The sequence below is a fragment of the Poecilia reticulata genome, chromosome 1 (genome assembly GCF_904066995.2).
Source record: "Poecilia reticulata chromosome 1, P_reticulata-male-v2, whole genome shotgun sequence".
Classification (NCBI taxonomy): Eukaryota; Metazoa; Chordata; class Actinopteri; order Cyprinodontiformes; family Poeciliidae; genus Poecilia; species Poecilia reticulata.
The window spans coordinates 21,793,484-21,817,218 of NC_088830.1; the positions used below are offsets into that span (position 1 = coordinate 21,793,484).

At 40.0% G+C, this 23,735-nt stretch overlaps 1 protein-coding gene across 2 annotated transcripts in view; it reads right to left on the reverse strand.

Annotated features, from left to right (window-relative positions):
• Positions 1–23,735, reverse strand: part of pcdh7a (protocadherin 7a) — a 58,724-nt gene that overhangs the window by 28,607 nt on the left and 6,382 nt on the right. For both annotated transcript variants that reach the window (XM_008416969.3, XM_008416961.3), the window contains one exon: positions 15,095–15,877. In XM_008416969.3, the coding sequence (XP_008415191.2) occupies positions 15,095–15,877 (783 nt within the window). The remainder of the gene's footprint in view (positions 1–15,094; positions 15,878–23,735) is intronic.

The following is a 23,735-nucleotide window of genomic DNA, read 5'->3' on the forward strand; positions in this document are numbered from 1 at the left end:
GTATTTTAGTCAACAATTTCAAATTCAGTGTTTGATCATCCTTGAAACCCCACTGCTGTGGCAGCTTTGTGGTTCAGATCTACTTAAATGTGGATGCGCTTGGTGAACACGCTTGACTCCTGTCTTTTAACAAATTCAGGAAAAAAAGAAAACTGAAAAGTAAAAGAACCCAGGGGGAGTTTGTTGAGGTGAAACCGTCGATTCAACATATTTTTGACGGAAGGCTCCCTGCATCGGCTCTGTTGGATTTAAAAGCGCCGCTGTCAGCACGGGCCGGCATTAAGAAACACTTTCACACATCACATTCTAATCAAAGCCTGCTCTTTTTAACAACCGTGAAAGCTTTCATGTTAACACGACACTGCGACCAAAGCTTTATTCACACTTTTAAAAGGGACTGACCGGTCAATGAGCATGTGTTGTGTGTGTGTGCGCGTGTGTGCATGTGTGTACCCGCACCAGACAATACGCCATATCTGTGTCGACACACTCAGCCGTTGCGTCTCATCTTACCGGCGATACTTTGTGTGACTCCCCTTGACCGTGCATGAATTGTCTGTGATCTCAACACTACGCTCGCTACGTACAGCTGTGTGTTTATGTGCACGGACCCATGCGAGGCACATGAGATGCGCATATTTTTCCAAGCCTTCTCAGGTTCTCGGCTCAGATGTAAGCATTCACTTATCCAGCCAATTAGAGGTTGCCGTTTCATCCTCATGGAAAGCTGTTTGGGGCCTTAATTGGCAGCCAGATTTGCATTACTTTGATTACAGTTTTTTTGTTTTGTTTTTGGGGGTCTGTGTGCTTATTTTCAAGTTTAAGAATGTGGGTGATGTTCAACAAAAGAGTTTTTTGTTTTCCTTTCTTCCTTGAGTGCTGTTGGTTGCCATTCTCATAAAACTACTCTATTGTTCAAAAAGAGGAGAGAGACTCTTAAATAATGTATGTCTGATTTGTGCCGCTGCACTGTTGGGATATTAAGAACCAGCTTTATGGTAATGCAGTGCAATTACTGTGATATATTAGGAACAAGCCATTGATTTCGAGTGTAGCTTGAATCATTAAAGCAAAGTTTGTTTGGCTTTGTGAGCATCTATATGAATGAGTAAAAATATTAAAATTCTCCTGGCTTGCAGTGTCTTACAAAAGGACTTAAACAACTGGCATGTTTCCACATCTTTTCACATCTTTAATGGGGTTTACTGGCACAAGGTAAATCATGACCTTGAAGTGGAGTTACACATGGTTCTCCATAGTTTTTAGAAAAGAAAACGTCAGAAGATTGAGACAACGCTTTGCAGAAACACTTTTGGCTTTGCTTACAGCTGGGAGACTTTAGGGGGGATACAGTATGCATTCATGAATTTTGCAAATCCGGAGATATAATTTTCTACATGTTCTTTGGAAATCAGCTTGAGCTCATAAAGACTGGATGGAGTGAATCTGTGAAAAGCATGTTTCGAGTTTTTGCTACAGATTGTCAATTTGATTCAGATCAAGACTTTGACTAGGCTACTCAAAAGACTTTGTTCATGTGTTAATTTTGTTGTCCAGTAAAATGTATGTATAACATTCACTCAACCATCTTTCTTCCAGAATTGTCAATCTATCTTTTCGTGAGCTCTTCCCAATCTCTTTAACATAAAGGTTCTCCCACAGCATAATGCTGGCACCACCATGTTTAGCTATGGGGATGTTATGCTCAGCATGATGTGTTGTTTTAGTTTTGTCCACATAAAGCATTTCGTATGTCAGCCAAAAAGTTGCTATTTGGACTCATCTGACCAGTGCACCTCCTTCCATTTGTTTCCAGTTTACCCCCCACGGTTTGTGGCAAACTTTAAAAATAACTCCTTATGGCTTTTTTTTGTGCAACACTTCCAAAAAAGAATGCTCGACTAATAGTCATCCTGTCAACATATTCTCTTATCTGGGCTCCTGCAGAGTTGCAATGTTCTCTAACAAAGCCTCAAAGGCCATCAGCCGTATTTATACTGAGAGTAAAGTCACCAAAAAGTTGACTTTTCGACTCTAAATACGAATGCAAACCACACGTTTCAAACTCTCATTCGTAAAATTTGAAAAAGCGTGCGTCACAACTGCTTTGTGTGGTTCGCCATAAAAACCCAACAAAATACATAGTTTGTGGTGGCAATGTCAAGACAATGTGGGTAAACTTCAGTGGCGTGAATATTTTCCACAGCACTTTACATGCAGGCAGTGCGTGTGTGACGGCCATGAGAACAAAACGTGTGATTACACAGACACATAGTATGTGTGAGGGTCAGATAGTTCAACTATTTTAACGCCTCTGCCGAAGGGGGTCGGCTTGATCTCATCCCTGATACATCTCTCGCTCTGCATGCTTGTTCACATTTGAACGTCTGTTCACATTTAGGTGGGCATCTCTTATCAGGTCTATTTCTGATATCACTGGGCAATTGGGACCCAACAAAGATTGAGCAAATACTCATATCCACATGTAAACACTTACACATATATTGGAAGAGGCTTGGGTCAGTGGTGTAATCTGGAGCATTGCTGCAGGCAGTGGCCTGCCCACTCAGATTTATGTAACTTCTTTAACTGGGCAGGTAGAAAGCTCTCATTTCTCTCTATCTCTCTCCCCCTTCCTCACTCAGACACACATATACGCACGCACGCACAAACGCACACACACGTACCAGGATAGCCTGAAGAGGGTGAGCTGGTTTAACTCCTGAAGAGAAGCTCCTTTTTCTTCTAACCCCAGACGTACATACCTCAGTTCTGTCTTTTTCATTTCATCTCCTCCTTCCATGTACTCCCCCCGCCCCATCGGCTTGCCACCCTCGGGCAACACCTAAGAATGCATTCCCATTTTGTAGCTTCACATCTTCACGCAATACTCACTGAAGCATTCCCTGTCATCCTGGTCACCTCTTCATCTACCTACCTAAATCTCCCAGCTGTCCCCCCCACCCCCTCCCAACACTAAGCCGTGGCTGCCAACCAGGAATTTCTTTGCCCTGTTCTCCACACATTTTTACCATCTTTCCCTGCTTCTTTTTCTCTCCTCTATCTTAATCTTGATCTTCTGATTTATCTGTCCTTTATCAACAATTCCAAAACAGATGGTTACATTTAGCCTCCGGCAAAAACATTGGCTTTGGACTGCAGCACTACCGGGGCCACTGTTTTGCATTCACACAAGATATAATGAGCAGATACCCGGCGAGAAATCTGCCCCGATTTGCCACGAGCAAAAATGCATAAACCATACTGCGTGGAGCAGATATTCACACCTTCCGGTTGTTCTTTGGTTGCATGCTTAATTACTACCAAGAAGGGGAAAAAAAAAAAAGCAACAAAGATTAAAGCCATCTGAAAACAGAGGGAGATAAGGACGGGAGAATGGAAGGGGGTGTTATGAGCCATTTGGAAAGTTTAAAGAAACTATTAAGTGTGGTGCAAAAAAAAAAGTTGGGAAGCATTAAAAGCGCGATTTGAAAAGATAGATCCAGATGGAGTGTGATGAAAGGAGATGAAACCACTTAACAGGAACAGTGAGATCAATCAGCAGGAAGACAGACGGAGGAGGAGGACATTATTGTGTGTGTGCCTGTGTGTGTGTGTGTGTGTGTCGGCGTGTATGCGTGAGTGTGTGGGTGTGCCGGGGGGGAAGCGGCCTTCAGACAATGGGAACACAGGGTTGTAAAGTGATGCTTTTTACTGGGTGATTTGCACACCACTGACCTCAATAACAGACAGCTAGTCATTGTGATAAAACTAATTAATGATTATTTCCTTTGAAGGTTTTATTTCACTTCTTTTTTTAATTGCTCCATGTAGCTTCTTGTGAATGGATGATTTTCGCATGTAGCGTCTTAAATTCACATCAAGATCCATCATTCTCTTTCAAAGAACAATCTAAAATAACTGATACATCTTATGAGGTTATTTTTTTTATTTTGCTACTTATGCCACCCAGAAACATTTTGAATATTGCCCACAGATAATACTTGTGTTCTATCACAAGTATTTATGGTTCCGCCCTTCTGAGTGGCACATAAACACCTGTCCCAATAATTGTGAACGCCAATAGCCACCTTGCAAACACGGAAAACTGATCTAACACGTGATGATGTTTTATAACTGACTCCTGAAATTTAGCAGTGAAGTTGTTTCATCTCTAAACAAAACTAAGACATTTATAACCAATAAAGAAAATGTAATTCACTGTTGCATTTTATAAACACACCTGGAATATAAGATAACACATGCAGAAAGCAAAAAAACGAATGGATATGTGGTGGTGGAAGGGTTCTGAGGACGTTCACCGGCAGGGTGCACCCTGGATAGATTACCTCAGGGCAACGCAGAGAGACATGCAGGACAAACAACCATGCACTGAGAAAAAAAGGCAACATGCAGAGACAATAACATGCCTGATTTTGGGCTGCAGAAGGAAGCCAAAGCACCTACAGAGAACTCATGCATGCACAGTTAGAACATCCAAACTCTATGCCCCAAGGCCTTGGCTTGGATAAAACTCTTCAAGTAAGCAGTGCTAAAAACTCCTGCACAGAGCGACAACAGACTAAAAATCAAACTGCAGACAAGAAAGGGTTCTCAAGATAATTGCAGCTCATGGTGTAGCCGTAATTTTCTTGTAGCACTTAATAACAAGAAAACGTAGTAGAAAAAGTTAAAATATTGGGTGCCCAAACTAAAGAAAACAGTAATATGTTAGAAGATTTTTTTTGTTTTTGACCACCAAATTTCTCTGGCTTCCCTATCCCACTGGATGAGATAGTACCTAACGCCCTTTTGTGAAGAAGATGAAGAAGACAGAAGTTCCGCTGCATCACCATCTTGGAAGAAGGAGGGTGGGAGGGAGGAGGCGCTATGCAAAACAACAATCAATCTTATCCCCTCATCAAACAGATACCTTGAATGTTGCTTTGATTATTTCATGAATGAATCTCCTGTAGCAGACATTCAAAGGTGCCTAACTGCTTACTCATACAGTGTGCTGCCTATTTACCTTCACCACATGCCAGACTAGCAGCAGCAGCAATTAGCAAACACCTGGTGAAACTGCAAGTCTGCTAAGCTTATTATACAAAACTACTTCTCAGTCCAATGTTCCTAAGAATGGTTGTAAATGGCATCATAAAGAAGCATTGTTGTGATGAAGTGCTAAAGGGGGAGTGTCAGAAGGAGTAGGAGCTTCTTAAAGAGACAGAAGCTAATTTCAAGGCATCACATATGGCTATGATGTGAAGTCAAATTTTTCTTAAGTAATTTTTGACAAGTGTAGAATTTTTTATAACTGAAGGTGACAGTTACCTAATTCACATAGAAATATGAATATTGTTCAGTTGAACTGATCACAAAAAATAACTACAATTTGCTGTGATTGTACAGATTATTTTGTTAGCATAGTGTTTTAGCTGACTAATATAAAAATGTATTGACATTACTAAAGTCAGCTAAAATGGATAGTGTGTCAGAATAGCTACAACTTTTCACTAACAGTTTTTTTTATTAAAAAACAATTTTTGTGCAACACATCAAACAATTCAAACTAATCCTTTATTGGTTTTTAAGCTTTACATTGCTATCCATATACATCTTTCTCTGAAAACTATGAAAAAGTAGCTTTTTGGAAAACATGTCTTCATCTAAATAATATTTTAGATATGCAGTAACTTTTATACATTGTCCATTTTCTTCAGATTTGTGGAGAAATAATTGTCACCATTTTGCTAACAAACGCTGCCTGAGTCCTTCAGGATTTTCTCTTGAAACTTGCTGAACATAGAACTAGAAACAAAAACATGAAAATCTGGTTTCTGGATTTTGAAATCTGTAGGTCCAATTTTTGATTTGTTGTTCGCAAGAATGAACAGGGTTTGACATTATATTTACCAGTTATACTCCCAATGCCACAACTTGCTGTCCACTTAAGGGACCAGTAAAAAAAAATGTTTTGAGGTTTAATAACCAAGACTCTAAAAAAAATGAAATCTATAAACAACTGATCAAAATTTATAGACAGATAGCTAAATAGAGTAAATCTTTAACATATTTGAATCAAATAGTTCCGTTACAATGTAGGCTTTGTATAGAAAATAAATGATTTTTCCCAGAACTGTCACTCACAACATCTGTTTGCACGACCAACAAATCAGGTCAATTTGATTTGGTCTTAGCTGAATTAATACAACTGGATTTCATACAATCTGAATTATTCAATTTAGCTAGGTTGATCTACACTCGGTTCCAATTTCATTCCAGTCAATTTACTTCAGAATAAGTCGAAACCACAAAAAGGTTCTTTTGTGTCGGTGGGTGAAACCAGTCACAGGGCTTCTAAGCTGTCTGAAACATGTGCCTTGTCTGAGGAAGAGCACTTTTGTTTTGCAATATCGGGTGAAATTGCTCAACCCTCAGACAGCTATTAAGGTAATGCTTGAAGGCAGATGAGTCGTATGCAGAACTGTACAATGCAGAGCAGAGTTTTCGAGAAGCAAATAAAAGGAAGCATCTCGGTGAGGGGCTTGCTATGTAGGCCTTTGTATGCACCCAAGACTGCGTCTGCCTGAGTTAAAAAGACTGTGTTTGTAAAAGCCTCCGCGGATGTGAGTGTGATTCCAGGAGAAGGAGTGCACCCGGGCTTGTGAACATGACTCGATCCAGAGGGAAGAAGAGAAAGTGATGTAAGAGACGGAAAACTTTCCTATCAGCTCATGTGCCATCATATTCTTATCAGCCTCCGTTTGCCTTCAGTGAAATATGTATACGCATAAAGATCTGGGAGGGTGAGTAATTATAATCACGCGCTATTACAGACTCACAAGAACGCGTTTCAGTGGGCACGTCTGAGTGTGTTAGAATCACAGGGCTGACAGCGTCTGCCTCAGCTTGCCTGGGAGTGCGTACATGTGTGGGAAATGACATTCCCACATTCTTACCATTTCTCCGAGAAGTTGAAACAAAAGCTGAAGGGAGGACTTGTTAACATGGCAACATTATCAGATGAACAGTCTTCCAGTAACTCACGTAAACAGATGACACACACAAGAAACTTCCAGTCTAATTCCAGCTCTTCAGGATTTTGGTGGGAAAGGAAATTAGGGAATTTTCTCCTCTAGCCTCTTTTTCAACACCTTTCCAGCTTCATCATTGTGTATTTGAAGACATTTCTCACCATTCATGGAAAGTTCTCAAAACTGACCTACACCTCTAATGTTACTGCCTTTATTAGAACATTCACCTTTCACTGTTCTGAAAATAAAAACCATGTGGTGAATAGTGAAGACGATGTACATGTCATCCTGAGTTACCTCTAGACATTGTTTTGTTTTCTTTGTGTATAAAGTCTGTATTACTGCTGCCAGGATCCGTGTAGGCATTCCATTTACACATTTTCTTGTGTTGCAATTATGAAATTTTTATTTATTTATTTATTTTATGTTTTTGTAAAGTTTCGACCTTCAGACACAATTTTCTTTGCAGGAGAATCATTCAATATCTATATTTTTAAACCAATGTATTTCAAAGTTGAAAAGCCGAAATGTTGTTTGTGTGCTGTTATTATTTACTGTTTAGCAATACAGCCGCAATGGTTAAATTTGATTATGTTTTTATGAATGTCTGCAAAGTTATCAGCAGAAACTCCTTTACTTGTTGGTATACAGATGTTCAAATCCACGGAGATTGTTAAAAAATTAATAAATTGTCAGTCTGCTGTGCTAAACGCCAGTGAGATAAATTCCAATTTTAGCAAATTAATAATTAATAACAAACATAATAAAATGAACATTTTAATGTGATATGACGGTAGTAGTTAGAAACTTTTGTATTTTCATAAGATACCACAGACAGGTTTGTCGCAGTCTCCTCAGCCAAACAACGGCCAAATAATGTTGGCAAAAGCTGCCATTGATTACTATTTTTGTAGTTGTCCAAGCAAGTATGAGACCTAGACAAGCATGAAGCAATGATGTTGTTGAATACATGTAAATTATTACTCCAAAATGAGGGTCACAGCGGATGTGGCTGATTAATACAGCTGGCCGCCTCAATCAGCACAACTTTAGCATCGCAACAGTGATGTTGTGAGAAAACACCGAAACCCTCAAGCCTCCTGTAAAGTGCAGACACTTAATATTTGCTAATATATTATTGTTTCCCATGAATAGAAGCATTTTCAGCTTATTGTTTAAAGATCAGTTTAAACAGGGGCATCTGTCTATTAGCCTTCCGCCTCTGAGAATTTGTTCCCTTTTCCTACAAATTAACGTGATACCACATGAAGTAAGAAAACTACTAATGCTAATAATCAGTACTGTCCCTTTAATGTCACTGCTGTGGTAAAGTAGCTTTAAATTAAAGGGTAAGTCTTTTCATACTGCAATGGTGGTTTGTGGTGCTCTGACTGCATGAAATTATAGATGTAATGCCAAAAAGTGTGATGAATTTTAAAAATATGTTTTATTCCTACATTTATAAATTTTGCAAAAAGTCCCCCAAAACATTATGGTCAAATTATAACCCCATCCCTATCCCCAGGCCTTAAAAACCGCTTTGGAAACTTAAAGAAGAAAGAGTCCAATGTATTGACCCTGCCTCTAAGCTCCAAGGACTGAACTTAATGAGGCATTCTAAAGATGTGCTGGAGCAAGCCAGATTCATGGCGTCTCCACCTCAAAACCCACAGGAACACAGTGGCAGAGACAACAGAGCACACTAAGGCCCAGAATTTATTACCTTCCAGATCTGAGTTGCACAAACTAAACAGTATACATGGTTAAATGCTGCACCTGAACAGTGCACACTAAAATAAGCCAAGTGGAAGGAAGCAAATTAAAATGTAGCCAGACTTGTGTTGAAGGAACCAAATCAATGTTTAATGCTTCTGTTGCAGGTTCATATGGCGTCGCTGAAGGAATAAAATTACAAACTTAGCCCTCAGTTTTTGGAATCCAGTGTTTTCAGATCAATTTGGAATGAAGACGCAGATCTGAAAAAGCAAAAACAGTCTTTACTCTTTCATTCTGACGCTTTCTTTTCAGCAGAAAAGAAAGCACCTCCTGATGCCGTGCATCCAAATCCATATGATCCTGCTCAAGTGGAAAATCAATGTTTACAGGGTAAGCATGTGTTCCACCTCCAGCGCCGGGCGTCTAGCAGAAACACACATCTGTCTCTTTCCCTCTGTATTGTCTGAGCCTTTCTTCAGCTCACGTCGTCATGTCTCAAAGTCCTTCTGACTTCATTTTCTGTGGCTCCGGTTCCCTCTCTGATGTCCACTGGTTCGCTGTGCCCGTGTCCCCTCCCCGTCGCAGGGTCACTGGATCGGTTTTCAGTCTGGCTCAGCGGCTGATACCCACTTTGGTTACCTCGTCCTTCTCACCTCCCGTTTACCCCGCACCTCTTCACCTCTCCACACACTTACCCCTTAAGCATATGGCGGGCTGCGCGGCCTGAACTTGGAGAGCTGGTATCATCATGACCGGGGTTACGGGTCGGTAACGGCACAGTCGGCCACTGTCGGCTTGTTTGTTTCAAGGTAACAATGGCCTCAACTCCTGTAAGCCAAACGCAGGGCATGCAATATCTAAAGAGTTGTTTGTGTGGATGCATGAGTGCACCGATGGGCTGAGTGTCAGCCGGTGACAGACGCTCATCATATTTAATCCTGAGGGGATTTTGTGGAAATGAAAAGCTGCTTTTCAATTTTATAATCCCGTAGACCTAATCTCTGCAGCCACGTTCCCCCCGTACAGTCCAATTAGTCCAACACGTCTGTCCGGATGAGTCCTATTCACCGCAAATCTCATTCCCCAAGCCGACTGCGTCCAACACCGACCTTCATGAAATGTTGCAGAAGCATGCAATGCACCAAAAAAGCTGCTCTGTTAACTCACCTGTTTTCACCGCAGTCTTGGACTTGTTAGGGAGAGCGGGGGCATTGATTAGACTTGGACTCAATTAGTTGGAGTGTGTGTGTGGAAGTGGGTGTGTGTCTAGTTCGATTCAGCCTTTGTGGCACCGCGATCTAACCCACCCCTTCACACGCCCGCTGGGTCCAGAGAGAGAGAGAGGAGAGGGAAAGTGCACACTACAGTAAAAGAAGTGGCACTAGTGAAATCGCTGAGTTGATACATTCAGAGGTCAATGTGGCGCAGGGAAGACGCAATGTGAGGAGTGGCGAGGGGGTCTGGATATATGATCAGACATATGGTAAAGGAAGCGGGAGACTGACAGAGAGGACCGAAAGGTCTGGGTCAAAGAGACATGGAAAGTCATGGAAAAGGCAAAGAGCTCAGTATGAATATGATACTATCAACTAAAACACAAATCATTACTTAAATATTCAAAAGCTTTTGCTGTGGTTGACTGATGGGGGAGCCATAAGGAGAATATTGAAGTTGTGCAATAATACACCCAACAGAGAAGCAGGCCATTTTTCCCTATATTGACTGCAGTGCCATGTGACTGCCATGATCATTAATGTGCCCTGATGCCAACGGGTATCCTGATGACCCACATCTCAGCAGTCCACTCTCACTGTCTGGCTCCTGCCCAAATACAGACCTCTCTCACTTGCTCTTCCTCTATCTTATGCTGTTTCTCTACCTCTCCCCACTTGGATGCAAGTGCTCTAACCTTCCTCTGTACGCTTTCAACATTAGAGCAACCGGTCTGCACCCTATTTTGTTAATGACACTGGAATCTTTTCAGACTAAAAGCTGGGAATAGATGTAGTTTTGATGTCAATTTACAAACAAAATGTGAATCTTTTTTAAGGTGGAAAACTATCTACATGGCAGCAATGGGGGCATTAATTATCAACTATGAGGTACTTTTAGAAAAGGTTGGCTCTGACTTAGTTTTTTTTTAAATTATTGAGCCAATTTAGGAGTTTGGACCTACTTAGAAAAGCTGCATACATAACATTTTTGCTTATGTAGGAACATTTCTACTTAGTCTGCAAGTTTCAGGTTAATGTAAAGCACATTTCCACATAAGTATACTTCAAAAACCACCTTACAGTGCCTTGTAAAAGTTTTATAACCCTTGAACCTGATCCTTGTTTTTCAGTTTTCAACCACCAAATGTAAAGTCATTTTACTGTGATTTCATGAGACAGACGATTAGAAAAAAAGTGCACAATTGGGATAACAAGGTTTTACATGGTTTTTACTTGAGACTATTATCTGTATATTATTTTCAGTAGGAGTATGTGTCTGTTGGCTTTTCTAATCTAAAGACGGAAATGTTCCTCACAAATGTTTTGATCTAAAACATTTATTCTTTATCTGGCTGTGTTCTTAGGATAGTTGTTGAACTGGGAAGTGAACGTCAGGCCCAGTCTGTTGCAGCTTCTACCAGGTTTTCTTCAAGGATTGCACTTAATTTAGCTCCATTCATCATCCCACCAATTGTTGCCAGTTTATTCCCATTTAGCTTCTGAAAAAAAGCATTGCCCCAGCATGATACTGCCCTGACTGTTTTATGGTGTGGTGATGTGTAATATTAAGCTTCTGAAACATGTTTTTAGTATTTATGTGACTTCTGAAAGCAATTGGTTGTAGTACATTTTATTTAAAGAGGGCTGAAAACAAATGCATATCCCACTTTTTTAAAAATATGTAGTTACACTTTTAAATTTGTGCTTATAGCATTAAATCACCATAGTGATGTTTGAACCAGTAGTTTGAAAAAATTGAAAAAATAGAAAAAAGAAAATAAAAAATGTGTAACCCATATATATATATATATATATATATATATATATATATATATATATATATATATATATATATATATATATATATATATATAGAGAGAGAGAGAGAGAGAGAGAGAGAGAGAGAGAGAGGTATCATATGTGTTTTCACTAGAATAAAAAGATCAACATAAAAAGAGCTGAAGGTGTGAAGTGGTTGAGTTGACATTGAATGAATGACATTTATTAAACAGTAAGAGTCTTGGTGTGCTCAGTCCACCATTCCACACACATCCCTTGTTCATTTTCAGATTTATTTATTCCCATTGATATGAATCTCCCTCCTCCCTCCTGCTTTCTCTCTCTTCAGTGAACAGCTAAGATTTGAAAACATAACCAATGCCATTAAGCACGATATCGTGTCATCTCATTGCCTCTCTGATGCAATCTTGCATTTTTTCCATGACGCCCTGTTTTCATGACTTGCCTTTTTACCGTTTTTCTTCTTTTTCCGTTACCATTTCAAGTAACCTACTTCATCTCCTGATGTGCTGACTTCAGATGAAGGCATTTTAATGCTTCCAACGACCCAGTAAAGTAGCTTTGGAACTTCCTCTAACTCTTGTTTTCCCCCGATCCACACTCCTCTCACCCCCTCCAAAACGTCTATAAATCTCTCCCACTCCTCATCTGACATCATCCCAATTTCTGTTGGCATCCCGATTCTTTCATTTGGCACATATGTATGCCACCTATTACTCCCTGGGTCTTTCTGTTACCCACACTCATTTATATATAAATGCATATGAGTTTTTAAAATAAGCAATCCCTCAAGCTCTGAGATAGGAAACCAGAAACTTGGAAGTGTCTCTAAAGTGTGCGAATTAACCAATTCTGAAATGTAGGTGAGCAAGGTCACGCTTCAGTGCACAAGCTCTTTAACACACATGCATTGAGCTGTGGCTGAAACCCCTGGATTGTGATGATTCGAGTGGTAGAAGGGGAGAAACGGGGGAGGCGGGGGGGGCGGCACCCTCACTTCACCGAGGGTAGTTAATTACCCCATGTGATCAATAATTCATTACACTGTCAGTTTGTGTGTCTGCGTGCCTCTCTATGTGTGCTGGCATGTTTTGAGAGCACGTAAAGCATGAGTGCCAAAACTCCCCCAGTAAGCAGTTTCTTTCCCAGGGAATGGCAGATTAAGAGGATTGACTCCGTAATGGATTAACCTCCGGAGTTTTGTGTGCGTATGCATATGTGCGTGCACAAGCGGCCGGCCCCGCATGTGTGCGCGGTATGTTTGAGCAGGATCAGAGTACCCCCTGTATGAATTGATTAGCCTAAGAAGCTCTTCTCCTTCCCTTTTAATGACCACATCAGCATTCCCCCCCCTCATGCCCCGCCAAAGCACAAGCAGGATAAATGTAGAGCTGTCTGTCAAGGAAATGAGACGCCGCCCCTTTAAGTAGGGTTAGCTGTCGCTCAAATATCACTCTTGTGAAGACTCCCCATGGACAAGACAAACCCCCGCTGTGTCGGTATGTCTTCAGTGATAGATGGTTCCTGTGTCTGTGTGTTATTGCGTGTGGGCTGACTGACCGTCTCTGTGCACCGTTTATTTGTCAGCTTTTAACTGCAGTCTCCTGTGGCTTACACCAAAGTCACTGCATCCATTATCTATGCAACTGATATTCTTTATGGAACAAATGCATAGGCTAACTTGAAAAAGGCAACAGCTTGAAAAGGGACACAGAATCACAGAATGGTCAATTACTCTGTTGGGATAAGGTGCTTTCCTCCTCCTTTGAATGTCTTTGCTCTAACTTAGCTCATCAGGGGTTCATTTTAACAGTCTCACACATGAATGCACAGAACTGTGCATGGATGCAGAAGTCCACATTCACATATCCCTGGGCTACATTGACTCATGTGCCCTGCAGTGGATCTTACACACAAAAAAAAAAAAAAAAAAAAAAAAAAAACGGGGCTAATGTTTGACACAGAACACACGCAAACTCTGACAGCAGCGTGTCGCTCAAAAGCCTAGGATGGTGACACCAACACATGCGGGCGCACACTCTTTCTGACAGCTATTTTGTGGAGATAAAATGGTTTGTAGACATTAGTGATGGGGTGTGCAGGACGAGTGTCAGCAGACGTGGGAGGGAGAGAAGATGAAGCCATGATGGAAGCTGCAGAGTGGGTAAAGAGTCAGAAAGAGAGCCTGCTGAGAGTTTTAGGAGAGATGGACATTACCTTGAAAAATAATTTATGCCCTCTGAACTTTTTCACTTTTTGTGCAACTACCAAACTTCAATAGATTTAGGTTATCTTTTGATGGATCAACACAGAGTAGTACATAATTGTAAAATGATAAAAACTTCTAACAAAAACAAAGTTTGAGTACTTTCTTTCTGTTATATGTTAATCTGATAGCTCCATCAAATGAAATCTAGTGCCCAGCTGCACGTGTGACTTAATTTCAGTTGAAATCCAGCTATTCTGCAAAGGCCTCGGGTGTTTGCTGAAAGGTTTTATTGAGCAAACAGTCTCACAACTTCCAAAAAAAACACAGCAGACGTGTCAGGGATAAAGTTGTAGAGCAGTTTTTCAGCAACACAGTAGGATAAGTGTCCCAGTTACAGGACAAACTCCTAACAATGTTGCCACCATCACCCCAGAGCACCTCACCAGAACCTGTTTCAGATATCTGTTCAATCTATAATTCAAAAAGAAAAAATAGGGCACAAAGGCAATCCTTTGACTGTGAGATAAATCCAATTTATTCTTACATTTTGATTTTGCTCCAAAATGATCATATTAACAGATTAATTATCATAAAATTATAATATAAAAAAATATTGTTTTCAATTATTATTTTCATAAATATTCTGTTCTGGAGGTATGGTGTTACATTTTTCATGACCAACCAGCTTTATGCCAACATAGATGTAAATTCATCTTGAACAAAAATAAAAAAAACACACACTAAATAAAACATGGTGGTGGCAGGATCATGCTATGGGGGTGCTTTTTATTACTAGAGCCAGAACAAGACATGGCTGTTCACCTAAAATAATAGGCTGGCCAAGAAAAGCAATATTTAGAGCAGAAGTCTAAGAGCCGTAATTTTTTGGCTTACATCTACACTTTTTATGACTTTATATGTAAAAAATGTAATTGTTCCAGTTCACGATTATGCATTACTTTGTGTTAATGTATAGAATAAATTCCAATGATAAACATTATAATATGTGGTAGTAATGTACTAAACTGTAAAAAATTATTTTCCAGAGCACTGCAAACTGAGGGAAGACACTCAAAGTGCCATTGGGAATCCACATCATCCCACTCCAGAGGTCCTACCTGTTTGCTGTACTTGTTTGCAGCCTGGCAGCTGTAATCTGAACACTGGTCCGATCCCAGGGACATGGCGTCTGCGTTGCCACTTCCTCCGGTACTGCTGCTACTGGACCCGGCACTCCCCACACATCCACCGCTGCCCACAAAGGTGTTGGAGGGAGGCAGCTCCTGGACTGCCTGGTGCTTCTTTCCCTCTGCCGGGGGCGAGTGAGGCTGGAGATTCACTGCAGGGAGAGGTGAGCTGGATTTGTAGTGCCTAGCCAGATCGGGGCTTGACTGGTGTCTTCTCCCACCGCCCATTCGAGGGCTGCCAGGGTCACCATCCACAGCGCAGTAGCGGGCTGCTAGGCGCTCACTAGCACTGCTCAGTTCCTCCTCATCATCATCGTTGACGTGACGACGCAGGCCGTTGACTGTGACGATGCCGCTGTATAGAGATCTGTCCGATTTCCCTCCACCTCCAGCTGTGCCTCCACCGCCTCCGCCACGTTTATCTCGCCGCGGTTTGCGACCACGGTCGGATCCACTGCCTCGGCTGGCTTGCGGTTGAGCCCCCGTCGGACTGAAGAAGTCTTCCTCTGGCTCCTTCTTTCCGGCCTCGTAGCCATTCTTGCCCTGCGCGCCACACTGTCTGGCTGTGACCACAAGAAGAATCACCAAGATAACTGCCGCTGCGCCCGCTAGGACGCCAATGGCAACGCTGAGGCGCTGTTTTCCCAATGCACGTTCACTGTCTGGGTCCCCGGCAATGTCTAAAGACAGTGGGGCCATCAGGCTACGGGCCACCTTGGAACGGAAAGAAAAAGAAGATAAACAAGATTAAACAAACTGCATATTAATAAAAGCAAAAGAAAAGAAAATCCCAGAATATCGTTCTGAAGAGATGGCACAGTTGGTGTGAGCCACAGAGATACATCAAACAGCATCTTCATCGTAATTAAACTTATCATTCTGTTTAGTGTGGGAGCTTCTCAGTTATTCCCAGAAACATAGAGTGTCACTAAATATGTAATCGCTCTTGCCTTCAAATTGCAGCATTTCAGGTTGCTCCTGTAATTCTGCAAATTTATCATATCACATCTACAGCAAGTATGAGGAGTGTATTGGATTAGACCGCATTAAATCATATTTGAAAAAAATCAGAGGAAACTTTAGATCCTGAGGTCGGGAGCAGCTAGAGAAGCTAAATAAACAAAAACAGTCAATAAATGTGAAAATGAAGGCAAGAGGCAGACTATGGTTTCATCCTGAGGCACAAACACATCTACTGTCTCATCAATAAACAATATCCATTTTGTAAACGATCGTGTAGGCGTGGATTGGTTAAGGATTTGTTTTCACAATTTTTGCATCGAGAATTCAATAGATGGAGTAAAAGGAGGATGTTTAAAACATGTATTGCTCTATATAATGATTTTTAAGCTCTTTTTTCTTTGGGCCTTCTCAGGGTCTTCGGTTTACTTTGTAAGCTAACATCTTTTTTTGTTGTAAATCCATTTCAATATCTATAACAAGAACATATTCAGTGTTTTTGTTTGAGATAGCAAACACACACACACACACACACACGCACACACACACACACACGCACACACGCACACACACACACACACACACACACACACACACACACACACACACACACACTCACCCCCCCACACACACACACTTCTGATGGGTACATTGTAGTGATTCCATTCATTTGAGTAACATGACTGTAGTCTACTGTAAAAAGTTTTCCTGTTTTTGCTTTTTTCTCAAACTAAAATGATCATAATTTTTTTTTTAAATCAGATAAAGATGAGCTGGGTAAACACAAAAATTTGTTTTTAAACATTTCTTTAATTTCTGATAGGAAAAAAAGAAAGTTATCCAAAACTAACCTGGTTCAATTCACCCATCTTAATTCTGCACCCAACCAGAAAATCCCAAACAACGTGTAGACATCTGTGACCATAAGCTCTAGCATATTTGGGCTACGCCATAAAATACACAAGCATGTCAATTAATGAAAAGGTAAAATAAAAATAATTATAAAAATATTAAATTATTACATAAATAAATAAATAAAATGGTGCTAACCTTAAACCGATCATTCATGCTTCTAAACTCTCCAATGTAGCCAAAGTAAAAACAATTCTACAAAGAAGAGTGGGTCAATGTTTCTGCACAAGCAATGTGAGGAACTCATTGAAAGTTTTCACAAATTCTTTCAGGCAGTTGACATCACCATTGGTGGCACTATTAGTTATAATATTTATGGATCTTTTACTTTTTGACAGATGACCAAATTGATTTATATACCGTTTTTCTCTTAAACAAATTTAAATAATTTTAAAAGTGCTTTTGTTTTTGCTGCCATTATTTTTTTGAGATCAAACTCACTCTGATGTTTTGACATTTTAGAGCAGGGGTGCGCAAGTCCAGTCCTCGAGAGCTTCTATCTTCCAACATTTAGATGCATCTCTGCTCCACACACATCAGAATCAAATGGCTTGATTTCCTCATCACCGTGTCATTCAGTTCTGCAGAGGCCTGGTAACAAGCTATTCATTTGATTTCACTGTGTTGGGAAAAGAATGCACCTGTGAGTTGCAGGACAGGAGCTTTTGTGGGTTGCCAGACTGGACTTGGGCACCCCTGCTTTAAAAGTGACAAAAAAGAGGAAAAACAGAAGAAAGATGAAAGGGAGGCTAATACATTGTCAAGCAAAGTAGCTGTTCCTTCTCTAAGCCTCAACTCAGACCTCGCACCATTTTTAACCAATAACTCACAACCCTAAAACTACATTTGAGTCAGCACCAGAAAAGACCTATTGGTCCTCGGGTTCATTAGAAGAAATTCAAGGTGAATGTCTTTTTTTCCCCCCAACTCCATAGACGGTGTAAAATGCTTTAAAAGAAAAACCAACCTAAAAGGCATAAAAGACAAAAAAATAAAAAATATCAAAAACCAAACATAAGACAGAAAAAATAATGTAAAAGGCTGTTAAAATAACAAAGACTGCTAGTGGGGTAAAAGGACATAAAAATGCAAATAAACAATTTGTGTCAATGAGTGCTAAAAGTCAATTAAAAAAATGTAGTCAAAAGGAATTTAAATTGCTCCAGAGTTTGTGGGGTATAAAAACAAAAATGCATTCATTCCATAGTATTGTGAGTTCCTTGATAAAACAAATATTCAGAAGATTAAGAAAGTTGTGGAAATCATTATGCAGATACAAACACAAAAATACAGACTTTAATATTGATGTCCATTCATTTGAGCAACACTATTTTTGAATATCCACAACATAACCAAACCCCACTCCTGCAGAATATAACAAACCATATCTTTTGGCTTAACCTAATCCAGACATTAACACTAAAAATGATGGTAAACTCGATTAGAACAGCACTTTGAGCACTATGGTTTTAAGAAGATAGGCCAATGAAAAGGTTTTTAAGTCAAAAATAAAAGAATATGCACACAAAGACAAGCTTGTACATTTGTAAAAGGATCATTAAAACAATGTTGTTTATGCTGAAATGCAAACACACTCATTAAACACTATCCTGTGCTTCTCAAAAGGAGAAATCAAGGCTGTACAGTTTTATTTCAGAAGATAACGTGTGAAAACTTTGTTCGTAGGAGTCATTATGTATGTATACCCGGACACTAACTCAGACATCGATGCCTGTGCAAGGTCTACATAAATACACACCAAGTGTAGGCTGTCCATTAGCGAGACGACTCATTCCGCAGCCTGCACCTTGTCTGGGAGCTCAAACGACAAAGTCTTTTGCCCGGATAGGTGAGGAATGACAGACTCTTATAATCCCTGCTGCAAATAAGACTGGTGGTAATAAGGCTTGCGGGAACCTACAGGAGAGTGACTGAGGCATCGCTCTTTGAAGTGGCCAAGTAAAATAACTTCTGCACAAGCTGCAGTATTAGTAATACAGCAGAGAATTTGCTTATATGACTGTGCTGTGGAACTGGCTTATTAGATTATCTGAGACAAACACAGAGGAGCTACATTATTGCCCTCTCTTCCTCTTGTTCCCCCCCGAGCTAAGAGTGACACTGTGTTACGTTCATTGTTTCAACCCCATCCATCTCTGAGTTAAGTTAAATTGTTAGTGAGTTGTGTTTGTTTTAGTCCATTGTTCTGCTTCCACTGCAGAGGTGCTTCTCTGCCAAGCTCTGCTCCTCCCATCACAACCCCTCTGCTCCTCGTGGTGCCTGCAGTATTCCTATCCATTCTCATTCTGCTGGGTATGCGTCGCTTTTTTTTTCTTCCCGCACACACACTACGTGACAGTTCAGAGCAAGTTGAGTGTGCAGACATACATAAAGCATAAACAGCGTTGGAGGGTACATGCGTGTGAGTAAACTCCTGCATGTGTGACAGTGTGCAAAAAATGTAGTCCAACATCAACTGCCAAGTTCAGACAACTTCTATATGTCTATAGGTGCAGCCGGAACCATATGTTTCCGGAGTTTCTGATGCATTCTGAAATTCCAGTGGATTCTTTGATTCTGCTGTGTGTGCTTTCTTGTCGCTGGACTTAGCATGGCTGTCTCTCTGCTCCACTCTCCAAGGACTAGGTCATTGATATGTTACCACAGATGCTGGAAGTATGACTGATGCAGTGCTGCTCTCTCTTTCAAACAACAAAGAGCAGTTGTTTGAACGTAACATAGGAGGAGTTAATCAAACACGTAGAAAAAAGCTTACGATAGAGACTCTAATCCAAGAACAAATACGCTGATTTTCTACACACTTCTATGTCAAAATTCTATATGTTCGGAGACTCCATATTCCACCATTCCCAGTTCATTTTTGCTAATATTTGTATAAAGGATAAATACAAAAGTTCACAATGAATATACCTCATATTTCCTCAGAGGGCATGGTTTTGATGGACGGACGGACGGACGGACGGACGGAGAGATAGATAGATAGATAGATAGATAGATAGATAGATAGATAGATAGATAGATAGATAGATAGATAGATAGATAGATAGATAGATAGATAGATAGATAGATAGATAGATAGATAGATAGATAGATAGATAGATAGATAGATAGATAGATAGATAGATAGATAGATAGATAGATAGATAGATAGATAGATAGATGAGTGCAAAATTTGATGAGTGGATTTAGACAATGAAGCTGGAAACAAAAAGTGGAGAAACTGATACGTTCCCCTACTCTGTGTTCTCTACTATGCTTATCCAGATATGTAACCTTGTAAATGAAATTTCAAACTTTTCCAAATTGCATAGGATCCCTGAATACAAATAGAAAAGCACCAATCACCTTAGCCATGCAGCCCAGCTCTGATAGGCAGAGTTCCTCAAAGGTATTCAAATGACAACAATGACACACAAGGTCCAGAATGTCAATTTCCACTTTCTCGAGCTCAAAGCCTGCAGCATAATATTACAGATAATTACCAAACATGTGGTTCACCCAGTACGGTTAGATAGAAAAGAGCAGAGTAATTTTCTGCTGCCGTGGTGCAGCGGTAGCAGCCGTTTTCGTTCCCTAATTGCATCTGGCATCCGTCCACCACCCAGTTTGACTTCATTATGAGATGGAGGTATTCTGTCTTAAATGACTTCTACTCAATTACGCCACAAAGTTCCTCCCTACAATCAAACTAAACTGTGCATGTTGTACTCAATGGCGGCTTTCAGACCAGCTTAGCCATATTACACCCTATTGTTTGATTTAATAGCCGCAGCCATTTAGGCACGCTGCAGATAATTCTACCTCTTACTAAGTATTCTCTTCTAATCCTCACATCCTTGATTTTTCTTTTTCTACTTTTCAGTGTCACATGCATGAGGTGCTCTTCCTAATAACCAGTGTGATGAAATGTTACAACTGCTATCTGTACTAACTTGCTTCTCTTTCTTTGAAAGAATCTGAAAGGCTTTCACTGAAAGACTCTTAAGTGAAACATAGCCTCATTCAAAATAAGGATCATGGTTCCTCATAAATCCCAGAAAGCAGTTTTAGCTGTTTTGCTTTGTGACAGTCGACAAACCCTACAAGGTGTAAGAAGCAAACAGATTTTTACTGAATGAGTGAGTTCCTGGGGATTGTAATCTTTGCTGCCTTTGGGAGAATCTCAGGGCATAAAATAAGTCAACCAGCAACTTCAAACATGTGTTCACATTCTATGCTACAAACATTTTAATTGATTTTGTCAAAAAATGCCTTTGAACTGTACAGTAATGGTCATTTGTGTGGGCCAGACAAAGGGCAATCAACCTCTATTTCTTGTGAGCTCTTAAAGGGGCAGTATGATGTATTTTCAGGCACATAGTCCCATTTTATAGCACAATCAAGTAACTATGTTACCTTTATTTTTTATACAAAAAAATACTGTATATATAAAATATTACTTACAAGAAATTTGACTTTGTAATTCAACGTATTGAAATTGTCTGAAGAAACTCCTGCTCTATCTGACACTCTGCCTTCAAGAAGTCATCACGGCATAGCTCCTCTATCAACACTTTAACAATGTTTTTACCAAAAAGAAGCTCAGGCTGAACTCAGCAGATGTGCAGATCCACCAGGTATTTGCAAGTTGTTGCTGGAAAGTCTGAAGGAACTGAGTGAGGAAGTTGCAGGGGCGGGGTGCACTGTGAGGCGGAAGCTTGGAAGATTAGAAACTGCAGCTCTCGGGAGGAGCTTTGTCGAAGGTGTTGCTCGCTTCCACTAAGTGTTTTGCGCAGCTTAATGGGTGCCACAGAAGATCAAAGGATTTCTCAAATAGGCATGAAAAAAAAAATCAACACTAGGTATTGTTTTTGATGGGAATAATATTGTAACATGACGTGAGGCTCAAAAAGAGGATTTTACATAATACTGCCTCTTTAAATAAAATGACTGACCGGATTTAGAAACTAATGAGAGCTTCGTCTAGCGTCTTTGTCTTGTGGCAAACTACCTGTGGGACTTTGATGCCTTTCTTTCAGCAACTGTGTTATTGTTGTCACTCTTCTATTAAGGTCAGATTTGTGGAGTGCAGAACTAATAACTGCTCTGCCACAAGTCCTTTAGTAACCAAAGGCTTCTTGGCTATCTCTCAGAAAAATGCTCTCCTCCAGTTGCGGTGAAGAGCCGTGTTCTGGAAGGGTTGCACCTGCGCAACACCTTTTCTATATTAAGCTGATAGATTGAATGATGCTCCATAAAAATAATCAAAGATTGGAATGCTGCTTAATAACCGAACCCTGCATTAAACCTCCACAACTTTATCCCGGTTGGCTGTGTTTTGTGGTTGTGCTCCCTACAAACCTCTAAGCCCTTCCTGGAACAGCTGGATTTATGCTGGGATTAATACACAGACAGGTCGACTTCTGTGGGAAGTTGGAAGCACTTAATTATATATCAGGTTATCAGATTAAAGAGGCTAACTACAAAGGCGCGCCACCCTTTTTAGACTCTTGGTAATAATTAACAAAATAAAACTAAGTTTATAGTGTTTCATTATTTCTTTATTATCAGTAAGAATGCACTCAATGCATTCTGACTTATTAAGATCCTGCTCACATTTTTCGGTCATTAACTACTTCTGCTATCTTCAACTAATTGTGCTAATTCATATATCAAAACATTCTGCTTCTTCTGGAGATTTCTGCTATGACTTTTGCTAAAATTCACTATTGTACTTTTTGAAATAATTGCCCTTTTGTGCAAATATTTGCCCCATTGAAATACATGGTGGAATTCTCTAACTGTTGTCATTTGCTAGAGTGTACACTCTAATAACTGATGTTTTTTAACTTTCCATGCTTTTTGACAAACAAAATGATGCTGTTCATACATATTTCACTGTACAATAATTCTTTATGCATTAAAAAGTAGCCATGTGTGTCTACTTTAAGAAACTATTACTATCATTGCTACAAGTCTGACTGTTTTCTGTCAAACTCTACTGGAGTACAGCCATGTCACACCTTCTGCTTTCTAGCTGTACTTCCTCCTCAATAATGTTCGACTTTGTGGTGGCCACATAAACCCTTCTCCCTCCACAAATTACATTGAAATGTAGCTTCCTCATAAATGTCTCCAAACTACTAAAGAGTTAAAGTCAGGTCTTTGCATGCACAGACCTGACAAATGAAGTCCTTGTATACTTGTAGGAAATACAAGCAAAATGTGTTCAAAACTGAGTCTTAAGTGCAACTCAAAACCACAAGTGTTTTGTTTCAGAACAAACAAAGGAACTACAAGGCCATTGAGACAATTTAATTATAAGTCAATACAAATTACCTGTTTTTCACACCAGAGATTAAGCTTTAGTAATTATAACCTGCCAGCATTTATAGCTTAATTGAACATTTTTAAACCATAATTGGAGGCAGATTCAATTAATGCGAGAGCGGAGCAGAAGGAAAGATTTAAACCGGCAAGGCATAGGCTGAATTGGAACACATAATGTTCTAGTTATTTCTAGTATCTCAGTAATGTCTCTGAGTCTTATCAATTACCTCTGCAGATGGGGTGGCTCTTTCAATTCAGTTCTAATTTTATGTTAAAGTCTTCTGTTCAAGGAGACCACACAGACTCATGCAATAATGATGGCAAATACTTTTAGAGATCCCTTTTCCATTTTAGCAAAAAATTAGTTTTG